The sequence below is a fragment of the Ornithodoros turicata genome, chromosome 7 (genome assembly GCF_037126465.1).
Source record: "Ornithodoros turicata isolate Travis chromosome 7, ASM3712646v1, whole genome shotgun sequence".
NCBI classification, from domain to species: Eukaryota; Metazoa; Arthropoda; class Arachnida; order Ixodida; family Argasidae; genus Ornithodoros; species Ornithodoros turicata.
This window is the reverse complement of record NC_088207.1, coordinates 57,924,949-57,944,011: the sequence shown is the minus strand read 5'-3', so window position 1 is coordinate 57,944,011 and position 19,063 is coordinate 57,924,949. Positions and strand designations below refer to the sequence as shown.

The 19,063-nt window shown below is 45.8% G+C and overlaps 1 protein-coding gene across 5 annotated transcripts in view; it reads left to right on the top strand.

Moving 5' to 3' along the window:
* The window catches only part of LOC135401731 (cyclic AMP-dependent transcription factor ATF-3-like), a 92,085-nt gene that overhangs the window by 49,843 nt on the left and 23,179 nt on the right, over window positions 1-19,063 (top strand). The window contains exon 1 of one of the 5 annotated variants that reach the window (XM_064634284.1): window positions 18,459-18,655. The exons of 3 other annotated variants lie outside the window; for them this stretch is intronic. In XM_064634284.1, the coding sequence (XP_064490354.1) occupies window positions 18,600-18,655 (56 nt within the window). In that variant the 5' untranslated portion in view covers window positions 18,459-18,599. Of the gene's footprint in view, window positions 1-18,458; window positions 18,656-19,063 lie in introns of those variants that run through there. One more of the 5 variants, XM_064634283.1, reaches the window with a different exon arrangement.

Sequence of the window (19,063 nt, the reverse complement as noted above, 5' to 3'; positions counted from 1 at the left end):
GAACTCTCGGCTATCACGTCGCTGTGCAATATTCCTAACTGTTCTCTTAGTGTTTATGCCAAATTTCGTTGAACACACTTATGTGCTATCTCGAGATGACTAACAGGTTGGAAACAATTTACCCAAGCAGCACAATGTACTGAAAGTCGAGTGCAACAGGGGTGGACGGTATGTGTCTTATCGATGTTCCTTAGTTTCACGAGTCTGTTCATGGCCTTCCACCTACCCGTCCACCCCTATTGCACCCGACTTTCAGTACATTTTGCTGCTTGGGTAATAACAAGAATGACATCGTTGAGCGATATACAAAAGGTGGTACATACAATTCATGGAAAACTTCGAGATTGGTAAAAGGCAGGAAATGTTTATAAAAAGATAAACATATCCAAGGTTGCGGGTTGGAACCAGGCTAAGGAGGCGCTTTAAACACTGTGTGCTGAAACTTTCGTGCACGTTGAAGAGGAGCGCAAAATTAAACCTCTGACCGAGTAATATGGCATCGCTCACGATCATATTCATTCCCTTTTTTTTTTCTTTATCACATCACCATCACCATCATCATATTCAGATCGCGACGTAAAGCCTCGTTTCATGTTCTTTGTTGAGTGTATGAGACCCTTCTGCATTGGTGACCGGAGATTTCGAAAACGAGGTGTCGGAGCATATTATAAGGAACACATAATAAGGATAGGGCATCAAAATGAAATAAGAACGAGATCGAGCGAACTAAAGGTAGTATGCATTCCTATACCTCTTGTATATTTGCACTGGAATATCTGCTGTACCGTCGTGTACAGTTACCCATACCTGTCGGTGCAATAGATAACTGCGTCCGTATGAAGCGTGTCCAGTGGTGACTGGTGACTTGCAGGTTACAGCCCACGACCCGAAGCTTTGTAAACTCTCCCATTTATTCCAGCTTTTCCACTGCTGGCACTCGAAAGCAGTCAATTATTAATAATTATGCTATTAAATGAGTGTTACCTAAATGAAAATTGGCGTACGATGCTGTAAAATACCTGACACGACTAATAATTAATGACTTATTTAAGTGCAAGGGGCGATAAATTACGTATAGATAGAGGTACACGAAGTCACACTTACGAAATAAGGGTTATGTTTATGTGCAGGTCGTGTGAAATACTTTCAAGCACATATCGGAGTACCGTACAATAGTTACACAGGCTTCATGCGTGTAATTGCACGATAAACAGCAGCATCCCCGTACGAAGGTCACAATCAGCCGCTTATCCTGCAATACAATGGCAACCCGCTGTCGTGTAGTCTAACGAGGCCGCAAGAATTATCACGAGGAGTCGTTCATGTATTACACTCCTATTGTTATCGGTTCAAACCGCACTCATTGACTTGTGGATGTTAGATTAATCAATAAAGCTTCACTGATCGGCTTGTAAGGAAAGTGCGCATTATTGTAGTCCTAGGTGCCTGAATTGCACCGGGTGCTCTCTCTGCATACAAGACAAGATCACAGTGGCTGCATGACATTACTCCCTACTCTCTGCTCCACGCAGTGGATCCTTCTCTTTCACTGTCGCTTCGTCATCGCCTTCCGCGACACTACGCCTCCCTGCTTCACCGCATGCGGCTGAATGTTGCATTTACGCCAGTTATGAGGCAGCGTCTTGGCCGTGCGCCCTCGGACCTTTGTGTGGCATGCAGTGTGCGTGCAGACCTGCACCACCTACTTATGGACTGCCCGGACTACCAGCGGGAGCGTGCGATATTGCAGCACGAACTGCATGCGATCGATCATCGCCCCTTTACCATAGGCAAGGTGCTGGGCCCATGGTCCAGTCCAGCTCATACACGCCAAGGTCTGCGTCACCTCTGGGACTTCTTGTCATCAACAGGCCTCTCCACCCTGCTTTGATTACCGGACCCCTTATCATATCCATCATCATCTCTCATCACGTACAAGTGGCACTGGGGCAGCGCCCAGCCTGCTGGCCGGCATCAGCCCCATCTCATCATCGTATCTCTATTTGTGTGTGTGTGTGTGCACCGGGAGATTCCCAGGGTGCAACAGAGCTGGTTAGGTTTCCTTCAGTCACAGGCAAAAGAAACGGCACAGATAACCGCGCAAATTCCGTAATTCGTTACCAAACCAAATTTCAACTGAAATGTATTTTCCTTAGCGGTGGACGGAAGAGCAGAAAACCAGTAAAGGCTCCTCCGCCAAATTCATCAAGGAAATGAAATTAACTTGCGCAGCAGAAAGTGGCAAAAATTATTTACTAGAAGATCAATCGCTATTATACTGGATTCGTTGAGATTTCGCTGTTTTATGTATCCTTCTTTTTTAACATTATTAATAGAGGTAATAGAGTACTAGTATAACAGAGTTATGTTTTGGGAATTACTAGGCTATCCACTCTAAGAAGAAAGTAGTCAAATTGGGGAGCAATTATAGCTTCCAGTGCCCTTGATTGCAATTACTCCCTATTTTAAAGTTCCCTAACCCTGAAATTTATTCCCCCGCGCTGCAAATCAATCTCTAAACGTTGAAAGCCTCAGAACATCAGTTCTCTCATGTCAATCTCTAAAGCTCGCACAAACTTCGAGGCCCCCAGGGGGACTACAACTACTCATTTTTTTTTAGAGTGTCGGCTGTCAGTGTCGGCTTCTGTATTTTGTTTATATGATCTACAGGACTTGACTCCCCTCTTCGTATACGCTCGTGTAATTAGCAATTAGAAATATAATTCCGGTTACAATTTTGATTAGTAACTATATATAGAATACCGTAAACGTTTTTTCGCGATGTACTAATTTTCGCGACCGCTAAAAAATCGCGAAAAATTGTACTTGCGAACGCAGCTTGACGTTTATCGCGCCAAAGGAAACAGCCCTGGGAATTGCGAAATTAAATACTCGCGAATAACTTCGCGAATGACTGAATGCGCGATTCGCGAAAATTAATACATCGCGAATAAAAATACGTTTTTACAGTATGCGCATCCGGTGTTTGATGAGGCAAGAACTGGAAGTAATGCTGCCAATGCAAGTAAGAAGGCTCGGATATAAATAATTGACAGGCTGATACTTTATCGAAGTGCGCCGGCTCTGTCCGTCTCATCCGGCCCGTCCGGTCTCTGTCGCTTCATCCATTGCGGATCAAATTATATTAATCGAGGCGTTATTTGGCTTGTCAAAACTGTCACGGCCAATGACGGATCGCATCCGAGCGCGTGTGGTCTCTAGCTCCGTATACGTTCAAGCGTCGCGACATCTCAATTGACTGAAATTGTCATTTCATCTTATGCATAAACGAGGTAACAGGGGCATCAGCGCGGACATGGGCTACCTTTAAAGGGGCTCTTACACATTCATTGCATCATGCACGCATTCTAGCCTATACCAGAGATATTGAGGAGAAAAATAACACGGTTCTTGTATGTATTGTGTAGTGTAGCGTATCATGGCCGAGAAAAAAGAGAGAGAAGCCGAATCATCATCATCATCATGTTTTAGTTTGCGGCATACAGACCCTCCTTCAAACGTCGGTGTCGAGCTCTTACGTCATCGAAGGAGCGAAAGCCTCGGTCATTTCTATTGGTTCTCGTAAGCACGGTCTCACATGGTAGATATGCATTTCGTGATGTCGGAGACGGATGAGTTTTGGAACCCATTTTGCGGTGTCATGCCGATAACTGGGAGGTGGCGGATTGAAATCCTTCCGCTGGTCGTGTTCTGCCTGAGGTTTTCCCCGGGTTTTCTAGCGGACTTTCCAGGTGGCGCAGTTTCCCCTGAAGTCGTCCCAGGATGCTTATACTAACCCACCTACGTACCCCAACGTATCCTACTCTTGCCTTCTGTCTTCTCTCCATCCGCCCACGTCAGCACACCTCTCATAGCCACGGTTGTTTCGCGGCACTAACACTTCAAACACAGTGATGCCAGTAATTTTCAATTACAATTTTCTAAAAAAAAAATAATAATAAGATAGAGAACTACGAGCACAACAGGGACGAAAATTGTGACGTATGAGTGACTAAGGGCTCAAACTATCGCATAGATTGAGATTTCCGCTCTATATATACTGCTTTGCAGTACCTTTCAAGTGAATATAGCATAGAGCAAAAGCAAATACGTCTTATATGTTGAGTCACTCGAGAAGGACGAGTATAGGGAGTAGGCTTCAGACGAGACCTCGTCTATTTACATTTCTGAGGAAAATATCAAAGTACTATACAACCATGAAGTCATTACCTGCGTGGTGAACACTCACTAAAACCAACCTTGAGAAAACGGGTATGAAGCGAAATGTCAAACGATGAACTCTTCCACCAAATGCTCACCCACAGACATGCGAACCTCTCCCCCAAATGCCCATCTAGTGACGTAACGAAGATTTATGTGCAGACAAAAAGAAGGCACGCATGCACATTACGGCCGAACCCGGTCCATACACACGCGGATGTATACACTAGAGCCCTGCGCGGATGAGATTTTTGGCATCCGCATCCGACCCGCATCCGCGCACACGTTATCCGCATCCGATCCGCATCCGCTGCATACACGACCGTTTACATCCGCATCCGATCCGCTGAGCAAAACGCAATATCCGCATCCGATCCGCAAGTTTCGAAGGACGCGTAAATACCGCCGGAAGAATGTTGGTATAATTTCGGACGCCTCCATGCTGTCATGGAAGGGATCACGACGATAAGCAAAGGTAAACCTTTCAACAAACGCGATATGGAGAGACTTCTGGAACGCGTGGAACGCTACCTCGTCGGTGCTCACGCGGTTCGAGACGCTAGAGTGCATCCTCTCCCGTCTTGGCCGTGCATGGTCAAAGGTGAACCCGAGCATGCGTTCACTGTCGGCTCGCAATACAAATAAATTGCTAGTGGAAAAATTACAGCACGCGGTATATCCGCATCCGATCCGCTACCGATCCGCTGCCTTCGCATCCGCATCCGATCCGCATCCGAGCTCGAGCCATCCGCATCCGATCCGCACACCGCAGAAAGTGATAAATTTTCATCCGAAACCGCAAGTATCTTGCGGATATCCGCGGATATCCGCTTCCATCCGCGGATGGTGCAGGGCTCTAGTATACACCCTCTGACATTTCATCGAATGACCACTATCGACTCATTCTATCTGATGATGGCCTAATCGTCTGTTTTTTGTATCAACACCCACGAGCCATACCCTTGCCAGCCTCTCGCTATTTTTAGCAACGCGAATGTGTGACATGATTGCCATGGTGGCTAATCTTATGTATTACGTTAACTACGTGCGCGCATGCGTGGCTTCTTGTGCGGAAGGTCGTTGAATGTGTCATCGGGGGTTCGTTCGAAATGCCAAGGGCAGCGCTTTGGCGGCGGCGTCTAAACAGGATGAACTAGACTGGGTTGGCGATCAGAACCAGCTTGGCGCCGCACGAAGGCAAACTCAGATAATCACGTGATGCCCTCTTTGCCGCTACTATTCGTTCTGCCGAAGAGGGCAGCTCTTTTTATACGTCGTTTTTCTTGCGACAAATTTAAACGGCGGAGTGATACAGGAAGTGAAATTGTAACGACAATAAAATAATAATAATAAATAATAATAATAATGCTTTATTCACAAAAGCGAGAAATGGTGGTGAACAAAAAGCCGCAGGGTGCGACTTGGTGCGTAATAATAAACAGGACGCATGAGAAATAATAAAAGGTGCACCGTTGTGGAGGAGAGTGTTTGTAGACCGGTGATAACATCGCCGTTAACTTACCGTGCCTACCGGAACCAATGACAGCGTGCGAGGCTCAGAATCTTATCTGTTGATAGGGTGCGGTAGACGCGGTAGCCTACAGGGCTCCCGGTAGCGATCTGCTAACACTCGCTAAGTGGCGAGTAGTAAGTTTACCGTTGGTAACGTCCCCGTTAAGATACCGTGCCTACCGGAACCAATGACAGCGTGCGAGGCTCAGAATCTTATCTGTTGATTGGGTGCGGTAGACGCGGTACGGTCTATATAGCTCTGAGATGCCAAGAAAGAGAAAGTCGTGTTATTGGTGTTAGCGCACCAATCATCAGCTCATCAGAAAACTGGAAAGCCGTCACAAAAGCAATGCTGCACAGACGTTAGTCGTGACGTTGCCCACCTCTGTGAGGCAGGCAAAGGCGACCTCTTTCAGAAGCACCACCACCTACGTCAGAGAGTAGCACGTTCATGTGACCTCTTCGCGAGATGAAACTGTAGGTGCCCACCAGGGGAACCACATAGCTCCAGAAACCATCCAGTTATTCGAAGAAGAAGAAGAGTTTGAGAGTTTTCAAACTCAAAGCAGAAGAAGAAGCTCGATTGCCCTTATGTTGAATTCCAATGGCAGAATCGGAGCAAGTGGCAGACTCGGCAATGGAGCGGCTTGATCAGGCCTAGAGCAAGTGATCCGAATCTGCGACTGGAACACTTCCGCACAACTTGGAGTTTAGTCCTGGCCAATCTCCCTTGGTGGATGACGGCCAGAGACGGAGGAAGAAGAAGAAGAAGAAGGTACTCATGTTCCATTATAACGCCATGTTTAGCAACATCAAGGTCCTTCTAATCTCCTAACGTGGCCATTGTAATGTCTGACTTATGTCTCCAACGTACGACGCGAAAGACTGGTCACGGCGAAGACGCGTTGCGAGGCGTCCATGTTGGTGAAGCAGAGGCAGGAAATAGGAAGCACAAGCGACAAGTGACACGTCACGTAGAGTTCCGGTTGAATCTGCCTATTTTGGCGGAGCAGTCTGGGTTGCTCCCTGGAGCGACCTTGGCTCGAATGCCGCTCCGAAGCTCCCATTAGAAGACTCCAGAACTGTTCCCAATCTGCCAATCGAACAGACTTGCTCTCGGCGGAGCAACAAAACTTGCTCCGAAGGCGCTCCGAATCTGCCATTGGAATTCAACACTAGGTTCTATTTTTTAAGCAAACGGACGAAAAATACGGTAGTGTGAAATGGGCCCGATATTCACTGGCAAGTGCCAATAGACCGTTGATAACGTGACTTCCGAAGTACCATATCTACTGCACCCAATCAACAGATAAGGCTCTGAGTCATGCACGTTGCCATTGGTTCAGGAAGGAACGATAGCTTAACGGTGATGTTATCAGCGGTCTACAAGTATACTCTCTTATTAGGGTGTGTTAGTAGACCGTTGATAAGCTCACCGTAAAGTTACCGTACCTACCGAAACCAATGGCTGGGCGCATGACTCGGAATCTTATCTGTTATTGGGTGCGGTAGATATGGCACTTCGGAAGCTACGTTGTCAACCCCAACCGATCTACGACGATCGGGCATCCGTTTCCGACGCGGCGTTGTTCATTTTCCGCTACGCTATCCACGTGGTAATCACGCTGCTCGCTTGTGACTGACAGCAAACAAATTGCTTTGTAGCACGTGCAGAAGTCTCGCTCTCGTCGGTATATCACGAGACTACGGCGAACGTCGTTCGTCGCGCGTTCTTCGTTAGGCCTTCCACGCTTCGAGTGGGCATGCCCAGCAGTGGGGACCTAGCTTTACTGCGAGGATATCGGTAAAACTAATTACCGTTGTCGAAGGAAAAGTTACAAAATGACGCACAGAAACAGCAACTGCGCTGTTTGCGAACGGTTTGGCCACCGATGATCGCAACAATGCGTGACCAGGCTCTCCATCCCAATCGTCGTTCGCTATCCCCCCGGCGTACGATGCACTAAATCTCACTAGTCACGAGGAAAACGTATCATATCGCCACCACCAGGAGTTTAAGGGCATACTCTTGGAACGCACCGCAGTGACAGCTATAGGCCGAATCGAGACGACCGTAAGATCGCGGGCAAACTAGCGGTGACGTCACGTTGCTGGCCACCCCACGTGAGCTTACTCTGCAGTCTGTTTGATCGTATCCTCATAAAACATTTCTCAAAACGTCAGTTATTTGTCAATATTGTTTCTTTACCATACGTTAAATACATTACACATGCTTATAACTGGACCAGTTTCGGATTCAACACGATCGTCTCATCGTCATCGTGTATTGTTGTTGTTGTTGTTGTTTGTCAACACGATATAGCGCTGTATAGTCCGGCTGAAGACCGCGTCCACATCTATTTGAGAGTCATCACGTGATACGACGAAGCTCGCTATCGAGTCTATAAATGTCGTTCCTTACTCGGATCAGCTCTGCTTGCCACCTTGTCGAAGATACCCGGCCTTCATTTATCAGAGCTTTCGAAAACGGCAACTGAAAGGGAGTCACTTAGTACCATTTGCGGAACGACTTCCCGCTGAGCGCGACGGAATGCCCAATCCGGTCTGGTAACCCCGTACTCGTCGTCTGCTACGACCAGAACGCAGACATGTGACAGGTTTTGTTGGCAGAAGCAGAAATAATGACACAAATACGCGGAGGGGAAGAGAAAATGGATGAGTTTGGAGAGAGTCAAACACGATTACAAGGCTAGTGTCAGAATGTTCCGGTTGAGTGATTGGTTATGGAACGGTTCTTGCGTTCATTAACGAAACTGCGCGAAGAACGATGATGATTAAGGGGTCGTCTGCTGCAGGAAGACAACACAATACAGGACGTTGGAAGAATACCGTGATCTTCTGTATCTTCCTGAACTTGCCACGTACATGCAAAAGGAAAAGCCGCACGAATTTTCGGGCGATAATTTTCGTTAATACTGCTCTGTGTTTGTCTGCTCGCCATGTCCAGTGGTTTTCAAACGGCATTGCCCGTAGAAGTGTACGTTTTGCTCAGTCCCCTGGGTCCACAAGTCCCCTATAGGTCTGACATGATCGAAGATCGTCGTGCTCTGCAGCATTTCCTTATCTTTCTCCGTGACGCTGGTCTCCTCTCTGTCCTATGATACGCCTGCGTATCCCTGTGTGTTGTTGTGTTTTTGTTTTTGCCTAGCGTTTTGTTGATGTTCTCGCCGCCACTAATGTTAGCTCACCAACTCCGCTGACTGTCTACCAATCAGTTCAGCGTCGTTCATCGTCTTATCATCATGTCATATCTCATTCCGTCCATTGTGCCTTGGGGTGGGGGGGATATGTTTATTAAGAAAAAAGAAAGTTACAGTTACGAAGAAAAAAGAAAGTTACAGTTACGAAGAAAAAAGAAAGGAAAGGTCAGCCAGACGGAGGTCGGCTTGCTATTCCAAAAAAATGGAAAATGAGGAAGAAAAGAAAAGGAGAAGATAAAGAAGAAAAGCAAAGGAGAAGTAAAAAGGAGAAAATGGGAAAGCAAAGAAGAAAAGGAAAGGGACCTTGGGGTATAGTGGGTATGTGGCGAATTTCCCCATTCATCGTCAGTTCATCCGTTGTGTTGTTATAAGTCCCCATTCATCATCATCAATGTATTTGTTGTTGTTGTTGTTGTTATAAATCAAAATTATTCAAAGGGCCCAAAAACATTGTAGGAGGCGGAATAAACACAACTGCAGAGCTTCTCTGGAAGCCCTGTCATTCGACCCTCGATCGCATTTTCAAAAACAATATTGCAACAATGCAGGAGTCGATGGTAACTTCTTCCGTATTTATTTGTAGATAAACATCGCCTAAAAGTGTTAGATGTCTTCGCAAAAGAAAAAAAAAAAGTACTATATATAGAAGGAAAGAATAAAATCGTTCGTCGTCACGGTAGGTGTGTTTTCAGTGGAATGTTTCGGGTGTAGTCAGATGACGCTCGATTTTCGCGTCTCTACGTTGCAGGCACTGCATACACAGGCAGTCATATGAGAGATTACTTCGGAGAACTTCTGCTATGTTTAGTCACTCGGAGGAACATGTGTGTTGGGAGCGCGAACGAAGTTGCCCCTGCTTGTTGATGTCTTCTCTTTTTTTTTTCTTCTTCTTCTTCTTCTTCACGGTGGTGCACATTCTGAGTATATCCCTCTCGTAGCAACGTTGACAAATTGCGACCGAGCGTGCAAGAGTTATGAATTCGGATAAAAAAAGTATTCCATCGGCGCCATTGAAAGCGTCAGATCTCCTCTGTTTGCCCCGTGAGGGTATATGACACTTTATGTATACATATAACTTGCGTGCGTGATACTTTGTATGAGGGATGTTGTAACTAGTTTTCTTGTTTTTATTTGTAGCTATAAGTTGATGATGATTGATGTTTTTATGGCGCATCAGTTACTTAGGCCATAATGCGCCGAAACTGTGTTGGAAAATGTAATTGTGGTGAATTAAAAATAACTGATTATGCTAAAAACAGTAAAAGTAACCGCAAGATATTCGCACAAGTAATATGGTGTAGTTTTCAGACAACTTAGAAAGCCAATATCTCTAGTTAGTTAGTTAGTTAATAAATTAGTAAAATAAAGTTAGCCTTGGAGTCTTCAGCAACCCACCATGGGTGATACCTGCTGCATTACAAAAGCTCTCTCTAAAAAGGTTAAATGTTCTATAGTTAAATGGCATAAAAGTCTCTTTACCCAGCAATAAAACAGGGTGAAGGGGAGATGATAAAACTCAGTAAAATGATGATGACGCATGGGCTCGTATAATGGGCGTGTAATAAGGATGTGTAGCACAGAGGTGTTGCTCTCCATGTGAGCACTGCGGTGGCTTCTCTCTGCGCAACAAGAACCCATGGGCGAGATGCGTGTGTCCAAACCACAATCGAGATAAAATGACCTCATGTAAACGACTGTTGGACTTGTATGTGGACTTCCCTATGTTATTTTTAATGAGATAAAGTTTGTTCATGTTCAGTTCATGCCAGTGATGTTGCCATGAGTTTTTTTTTATTCTTGTCCTCAAGGCCAAACGAAGATCCTGAGAAGGAATGTCAAATGGGGTTATGCCAAGAGAGAGGGCTGCAAGAGCAGCTTTGTCAGCGAGTTCATTTCCGGCAATACCCACGTGACTAGGCACCCAGCAAAACCTCAACGAAAGATCACGACCAATTATTTTACTGGCCATGCTTTGAGGTTTCTGCACCAGAAGGTTTCTCTGGGTCCGTAGACTGCATATTGCTTGAAGGCAGCTAAGAGTGTCAGTGTAAATAACCGAGGAGTGCCATGTTGCAGGATGTAATTTAATGCCGTAATTATCCCATAGACTTCAGCAGTGAAGATGGACATTATGCCTTATAAGTGATGTGATCGTGTATACACGTATCAGATACCATTGCATATATTACTCCTTCTCGTGTTCTTGGCCCATCAGTGTAAAGTGCTACCTGTTTGCCCAAGCTCTGACTTCAAAGGCGCGAACTCCTGTCGCAATAGAGCGGACAGAGTGTCGTGTTTTCTGTATTTTGACAGAGAGAGATTGCATTCTTGAGGCAGTTGCCATGGGGTAATTCTTGAACCGGTTTCTGAAACAGGGTACTTATATTCAGAAAAGCCGCCAGCTTCGATCCCCTGCAGGATGCGCAACCTAAGTGAAGGTACGTGTGTACCTTCAACACAAGGCAAAGATATGTGGTGTGGGTGTCCCCGTACTTTCAGGGCATAACAAGAAGCCAGGTAAAATTTTCGCCGTTCCAACATTGCAGCTCGTCGCACACTACATATAGGCTTTCGACTGGTGAGGTGCGGAATGCACCCAGAGTCAGTCGTAACCCAGTCAGTCAGTGGTGGAAGGGGTCTAAACTTTTTAGAACCGACAGGTGAGCTGAGCTATACACGAAGGACCCATAATCGAATTTCGAACGAATAATGGATGCATAAATTCTATGACGAGTTTCTCTGTCTGGGCTCCCCATGAATAGGGCCTGACTTTTTAGGGTTAAACCCGTATCCGCCCGATATTTACCCCCCGAACGAAATCTGTAAAATTCGGGTTTAACCCGAATCTACCCGAAAACATCCGGGTCGCGTGGCACACTCGTAAGCATGCATTAAAATAAAGTTTGATAACATTGCTAAACATTAGTTCAAACATAGTTAAATTTTTATTAAACAAAAAAAAATCACCCGAATACACCCGAATTTCTGACGACAGAATATGCCGTAACGGGATTTAACCCGAATACACCCGAATTTTCAAATGAAAAATATCACCCGATGTTTACCCCCCGAATTTGGCCAAAAATAAAACCCGAAAAAGTCAGGCCCTACCCATGATCTGTGAGGCAGGACCTTCAAGATGTTCAAGGATTTTGTACACTTGGGTCTTTAGCTACATGTTCTATTGCTTTTCAGTCTGCCCTGCTTCAAAGTGTTTGCCTGATACGTAGCAGGGCTGCGATGGACAAGCTTCGACATTGAAGCATTTAAACCGGGGGGGGGGATATATTTATTAGAACAAAGACAAAAAGGAGGAAACGTCAGCCAAACGGGACGTCGGCTTGCTCTTCCGTAAAGAAAAAGAAAAACAGTAAAAGAAGAATAAAATAAATAAAAAGAAAATATTAGGAAATAAAGGATAAACTAATAAACGGTGAAAGAAGGATGAGATGGATTAAAGAAAAAGATGACATTTAAACCGGATAAATAATACAAGTTCGGACTAATCAAATAAATAATTGAATCGGTGCTGCCGGCAGCATTAAACTGAAACTATAAAAGATGCTCAGTGACCTTAATAAGTAAGAACTGTTCGTCGGATTGAATGCCATTGCTTCGGCTTAATTTGACTGTACAGTGAAGCGCATTTAAAATAAAAGCTGCGCGATGGATTGAGAAGGATCCATGACGAGCTCAATATACTCGTCAATCAATATCGTAATCAATGAAGTATCAAGATACTTGCGGCGCCGGGCAAATATGCGAGTAAGTAAGAGCAATTGTAACTGGCATTTTCCTCTTTAACCGTGACACGAAGCATGGCTTGCAAATTACATCATCGTGATGTGAATGTTAAATCGCCGGTACGTGGTCCTCACACCCAACAATTATCGTTTCAACGGAGTCAAGTTAACGCTTCCATTGTATGCCGTAATAAAGTTCCCTCCCAGCGTGGAATTGTGGGAAAAAAAAAGTTCCTAAGGCGTTGCTTACGAAACTGTTTCCGCTGTGTGGTAATTATCCGACGCTTTTTTAATTGCAGTCGGGAGCATTTTCTATACATAGCAGGGCTCATTAGCGCATCTGCGCTTATTCTTCGAGGCTTATGCAACAAATTCGGAGCAACATACGCGTGTGTGTCCGTTACCCTTTAAAGTAATCGAACTGTAGTCGGGTAATGAAATCGATCACTCCTTAGAGTAATCAGATGCATAGCAGTCGTAATGAGAAAGGACGGAAGAAAAAGCTGGGAAGGTCCTCGGTGTAGATCAGTTGGTGACGCGACCTCTTGTTGGTCCCAAGGTGGCGGGTTCGAACCCGGACGAGGACGCCAGCAACTTCATGGCACGGGGTACAAGCTGCTTTGGTACCCACGAGGCCGACTGCGTGTATATAGTCGTCTCGCGACGCCGCGAATTGCATTTATAAACGGGGATGAAGTTTGAATTGCATTTTGAGGGAAGAAAAGAGACAAATCATAATATAATTATTGTTGTTGTTGTTATTGAAGGTAAGATTTCCCGTCGGCTATTCGTTTAACTCTTGCACGCCACATTCGTAAAGTGAGCGTACTGTCAGCCCAGCGTATACTGTCACTTTCACCCCTCAGCCCCCAACCGTTTGGCCAACAGCAATTTTGACCTCGTGAAGTTCCCGGGCGTTCGTGATTGGAGCGTACGTAGCACAATTTGTCGGGTAACGCAATCAATTTCTCAATCTTTTTTGCTTACAATTCAATTCGCACCAGCGTAACCCATGGAATCTTCTCTTGTGACTTGCACACAACGCACGACATTTTCCATTCGCTTCAACGTCTGACTTCTCTAAACTCCTTGCAATGTTTCGCAGTGCCAAATTGTGGCCCCCGCGCGTAACAACGTCTCCAAAGCTCCTTCCGTAGTCCTTGGCACATATGAAACGAACGCGTGTTTTCCACCTGCCGTAAATTTGCATGGACCTGTCAAAGGCTATAGCACGACGCCAGGTACGCCTTATGCAAATATCCATCCAAATCATCATCTCTCTTTGCTTGAATCACACTATACTGGATGTATACAGCGGATGCCTTTGAAGACATACAGGTGTGTAACTCTTGCCAGCCTTAATATTAAACACGCTAGCGTCAAAAAACGTCTTATAAGAAGAAGAAAAGAGGAAGCTTCCGTGTGCACGGACAGCCTCATCTGCAAAGCTTAGTTTATGGAAGGTCAAACTAGTAACCGCAATGAAAAATTATATTGTCGCCTTTATAGGCACGTTCCACGCAAACTGTAAGACCTCTTCCTGTGTGACATCCACAGCGAGTTCGAGGCCGTCTTTCTCGGAAGGCAGGATTATTAGACCAGGCCGTATACCGAGAAGAAGGGATTGAGTAATAATTGCCCGAAGAGACTGTTTATGGGAGACTTTATCGGTCTTCCTCGTGTCCAGCGACGAGGTCACGTGACGGTGCATACGTCATAATAACGGTGAATAATGCACCAAGGACAGTTTAAGCGCGTTTTATTTCCCGTTATAAGCCTACGGCCAGGTCTAATGATATAATAACGTTTAAAGGTGAGTGTGTTGTCGAAATGTTTATGTGCGATGAACAACGTGTGTGCATGAAAGGAGAGTGATCGTATATGTTTAAGGGAAAACGCGTGGATTTGCCTTAATTAGGTCATTATAAGGCCATTACCTTAACTGAGTTTGTAAGATTGCAGTGCTGCTATACGTTGCGTATTTGCATATAGCACGGCGTTTTGTTGTAGAGGTCACTTGTGCAGCACGCTTACCGGAGCCTGTATTTAAAAGTGGGTCTGGCCATTCGGAGGAGCCTAAAAAGTATCGATCTTCCGATCAAACTTGAGCGCTTTTCATTGATGTTTTCTGTGGAGGCCGCCATGACAACAAAATTTCACCATCATGGAGGTGTATAGCTTGGAACGGCACAGCGGTGACTTTGTGACAAAAAATTTCATGAACTACTTTCATTTCATTCTGTGAGTATACATATACCCTCTTGTAATTATCTGCAGAATTCTAGCTTCAACTTTCGCTCCGTCATCATTATTGACGTGAAATTGATATGTTTCGTCGCTGCCGTCAGGCCCGTACTGAAACCGCGATCCCAAGGAAATAGCAGGAAGAACGCCACTGATGCGTAAAATTTTGCATGGTTTGTTGAATTGCATATACAGGGTGTTTGCTCTAACGTGTCCAGAAATTTTATTTAAAGCGAGCGGTAAAAGAGAAACGAGCGCTACTTTTCAGCTACTTGACTAAGAAACAGGTACTGCTTCACTAGTAGCACCTGTTTCTTAGTCAAGTAGCTGAAAAGTAGCGCTCGTTTTTCTTTATCGCTCGCTTTAAATATAATTTCTGGACACGTTAGAGCAAACACCCTGTATATACGTATATAGACTATACAAGTAATGAAGAGACTTGGGAAGCCGTATAAAGATTAAAAACAATTGCTACTTTTATTACATTTAAAATTAAGTGGGATGTACTAGAAATTGATTTACAGTCACAGTTAGGGGTCGACGTTTCGGCAGTCAGCGCTGTCTTCAACAGGACGGTCCTGTTTTTGCATTGAACTCTCCCGCACTGTTGCCTCTGGCGCCATCTGTTAGTGGTCCAATTGTGCCAGACTTTCCTTTTCGACTTTGTGCCGAAGTTTGTGGTGATGCTTATCTATTCCATTTGTCCGCTTGATTTGTGGCCTTTCTCCTTACTCCCTCCTTTTCCTTCATTGGTTTTATGTCATTAACGCGTGCTGGAGTAGCCAGTCCCGAGTGTTTTACTGACCGCTACACTTTTCCAATCCATTTTTAAGCGGCTTGGGACAAAAGTTTACGGAACGTTTTCTCCATCTAAACGGCCTCCTGCTAGATATAAAAAAAGATCTCGAATAACAAACAGGTGACCGGCTAATTCTAGCTATTCTATCCATCTCCCAGTATTTGTGCCCGCTCATGTTTGCTGCTATATAGGGTGCCGCTCCAAAGGAGAATTGCGACACGCCGGTGTTCCGTAGACTTTTGTCCCAAACTGTACGAATGTTCACATGTGCGGTTTATTGATGTTTACAGACGTTCGAAGGCTATAGAAGTCCTCCACCGTAACCACTCGTGCGAACGGTACCCTACACTCTTAAAAAAAGGGTGTACTTTAACTCCTTTTTTTGCCACATATATAACACCCTTTTGGAGAGTACAATTACGCTCAAAAGGATGTCTCCTCACTCCCGCAAGGGAGTAGCGTAACACCTTTCTCCCTACTGGAGAGTAATATTACTCCCCGGCAGGGAGAAGGTGTTATGCTACTCCCTTGAGGGAGTCAGGAGACACCCTTTTGAGCGTAATTGTACTCTCCAAAAGGGTGTTATATATGTGGCAAGGAAAGGAGTTAAAGTACACCATTTTTTTTAAGAGCGCGTACCTATCTTCTGCTGTCAAAACTTTGATAACAATACAGTAGTAAACTTGAGAAGCTGCCGTTACACTTAGCAGTTACAGTTACCACAAAAATGCTGCCCAAGACTGGGTGATACTACAGTCACTATATAAGCTTATATAGTGACTGTAGGTGATACTGGTCGTATATTGAACGTGGCCTCCACACAGGAGACCCGCGGCGTCGCCCTGCGTCGCTTACGGTATAAGCGCGTAGGCAGTACGTCTGAAGTGAGCAGCTTCCTCGTGTCGTGTTTCACGGATTTCAGTTAATAGGCGCTTATCCACGCGTGCATGCGCGTAACGTTGAACCGGCATTCCAAGCCATTGCACGAACGTATTATGCCCACCGGAGGGCTAAGGACCGTGAATGTCGTTCGGCGTCTTTTGTTTCCGGCAGAAGGATTTCGTGAAATGCGTGACCGTATACTGCTTGGATGGGACTGCGCTTCAGAAAAGCGCATACCTGAAACACCGTTAGATTGTCCTTTCTGTCGGTAGTGGGTGTCGGCTGCGGTGGTAATGTAGTTCAGGGTGAGAGTCATTGTGGTGTTGCGTGTGGTTTGTACGAAGGATTACGGGAATGTTGCCGGGATGTTTCATGAAGGCCTAGAGGGTGAGGGTGAGAACAAAATTGAGAGGTAGACGTCCCGTATAGAGGCATAACAATTCCTCTTGCACTGGCAGCATCACACGAACGCGGACACAGCACCCGCTAGTTTTTCGTTTCTGCCTTGTTTTGTTTTTCGTTAGTTCCCTGTTAGGGCCGCGAAGCAACTGTGGCTCTGAGCGGCGTACAGACATGGACAGATGGAGAGAGGACAGCAGGAAGGAGTGAGGAGACAGGGGGGTTAGTATGCGTCCTGGGCCGACTTCAGGGGTAACTGCGCCGACGTTCGTAGGGGAAGGTCAGCCGGAAAACGCAGCGAAAACCTGAGCCAGTACAGTCGGTGCCAGGATTCGAACCCGCGTTGCCTCCCAGTCTCGGCGTGGAAGGCTATCACCCTAACCTCTACTCCACGCGAGCTGGTACCCGCTAGTTGGTGGTACCGCTGAGGTACCGCTAAAGATTAGGAAGCGGTGGGTTTGAATCTTTCCACCGGACGTGCTCTCTTACGTTTTCCCTGAGTTTTCCGGCAGACTTATTTCCAGACCGGTGTCGCTGCAGCGCCCCCTGAGGTTGTCCCACGACGTGTCCACTCCACCCTTCTCCGTGTACGCACGTCTGTATATGCCGCACATAGCCACAGCTGCTTTGTGGCGCTGCTAACACGGAATCGTTTGTCGTTCCGGACACTTTTTTTTTCGCGTACACGTAATCAGCAAGCTCAGTACCCGATACCAGGGGCTAGGAACCCTGGGCACAGCGCTGGTCAGAAGCTGCGTCGGTGTCACCACAGTCTGGACACTGGTTAGTAGCACGTGGGTCATCACAGTCTGGACCGCTTTGGCGTATACCCCGCTTTGGCCTATACCCCGCTTTGGCCTATACGATATTCTTAAAAATCGTACGCCGAGTTCAGTCAGTCCTGGGCTAAGAAATGCGTTGTAACACGACTGAAATCATGACAAAACCTCCTATTGGACAGCGTGTAGTCATAATTCTGACACAATACGTGACTCCACGCACGTGCTACTAACCACATATATTCAAAACAATACGTTACACTATTGTGCTGTGCATTCAGAAGGAACAGAGTACACGTCTTGAAATAGCATCGTCTAAAATCACACGCACTATTCATGTTTTCCTCTTTTTTCTTTTTTTTTCAGTTTGCAGTAATCAGAATTGGCCAAACAAATGTCGAAGCTCTTGTCATTTCCCTAAAACACAGTTCTTGCGTCATCTCTTCTACCACACTCGCCGCCTATGAAAAGTGCAAACCTACCTCGCAGTTCATCTTATCTCCGACATGCTCCCCCCCCTCCATTTGTCTCGCTTATCTACCGCCAAGCGAGTTGAACAACAATGAAATTCTTGACACCTGGTCTATCTAATCGCAGTTCTTAAACCGCGTCCAACTGCGTAGGCTATTCGGAGGGTGCGCGTTAAAAAAATATATAAAAAAATAACGGGAAGGTCTCATTATCTTATCTATTGATCAGCCACCTGTAGGCAGCACAAGCGTGCTATAGCAAAGACAGCAGTGCTACTGCATGTTGTAGTCGAACATGTTGATGCGTGCATTATGACAACGTGGGCGTTATGCCTCTGCCTGCCCCAGCGGACGGTTATTGGACCACTCGTGCTGCCCTTCAAAGGTACGATACGAGTTATCGTTACATGAATAGTTACAGCCACTGCATAGAGGTAGCGATCGGAAAGACCTTGTTGGACTGTTAGACCGCACATCCAGTCTACGGGGACATTAGAGAGTTTTAGTACATCGTATACGCTATCGCCGCAAAGGATAACGTTGGTAGTTCTGCGCGACGCTCTCTTTCTGTCCTGGCCGTATCCCTTTCGTGCGCAAAGGCGATAGCGTACGGTATATACTCTCTATTGGTGTGCGTTTCTATGCGCACATTGGTCCACATTGTTCACACAGAACTAACTTCCGATACCTTTAAAGGGAAACTCCGCATCAAAAACGTGTTGAAGTAACAGTGCGACATCAATCCGTACCCTGTGATATTTCAGTGAATACAATTTCTCATCCCCAAGTGGCC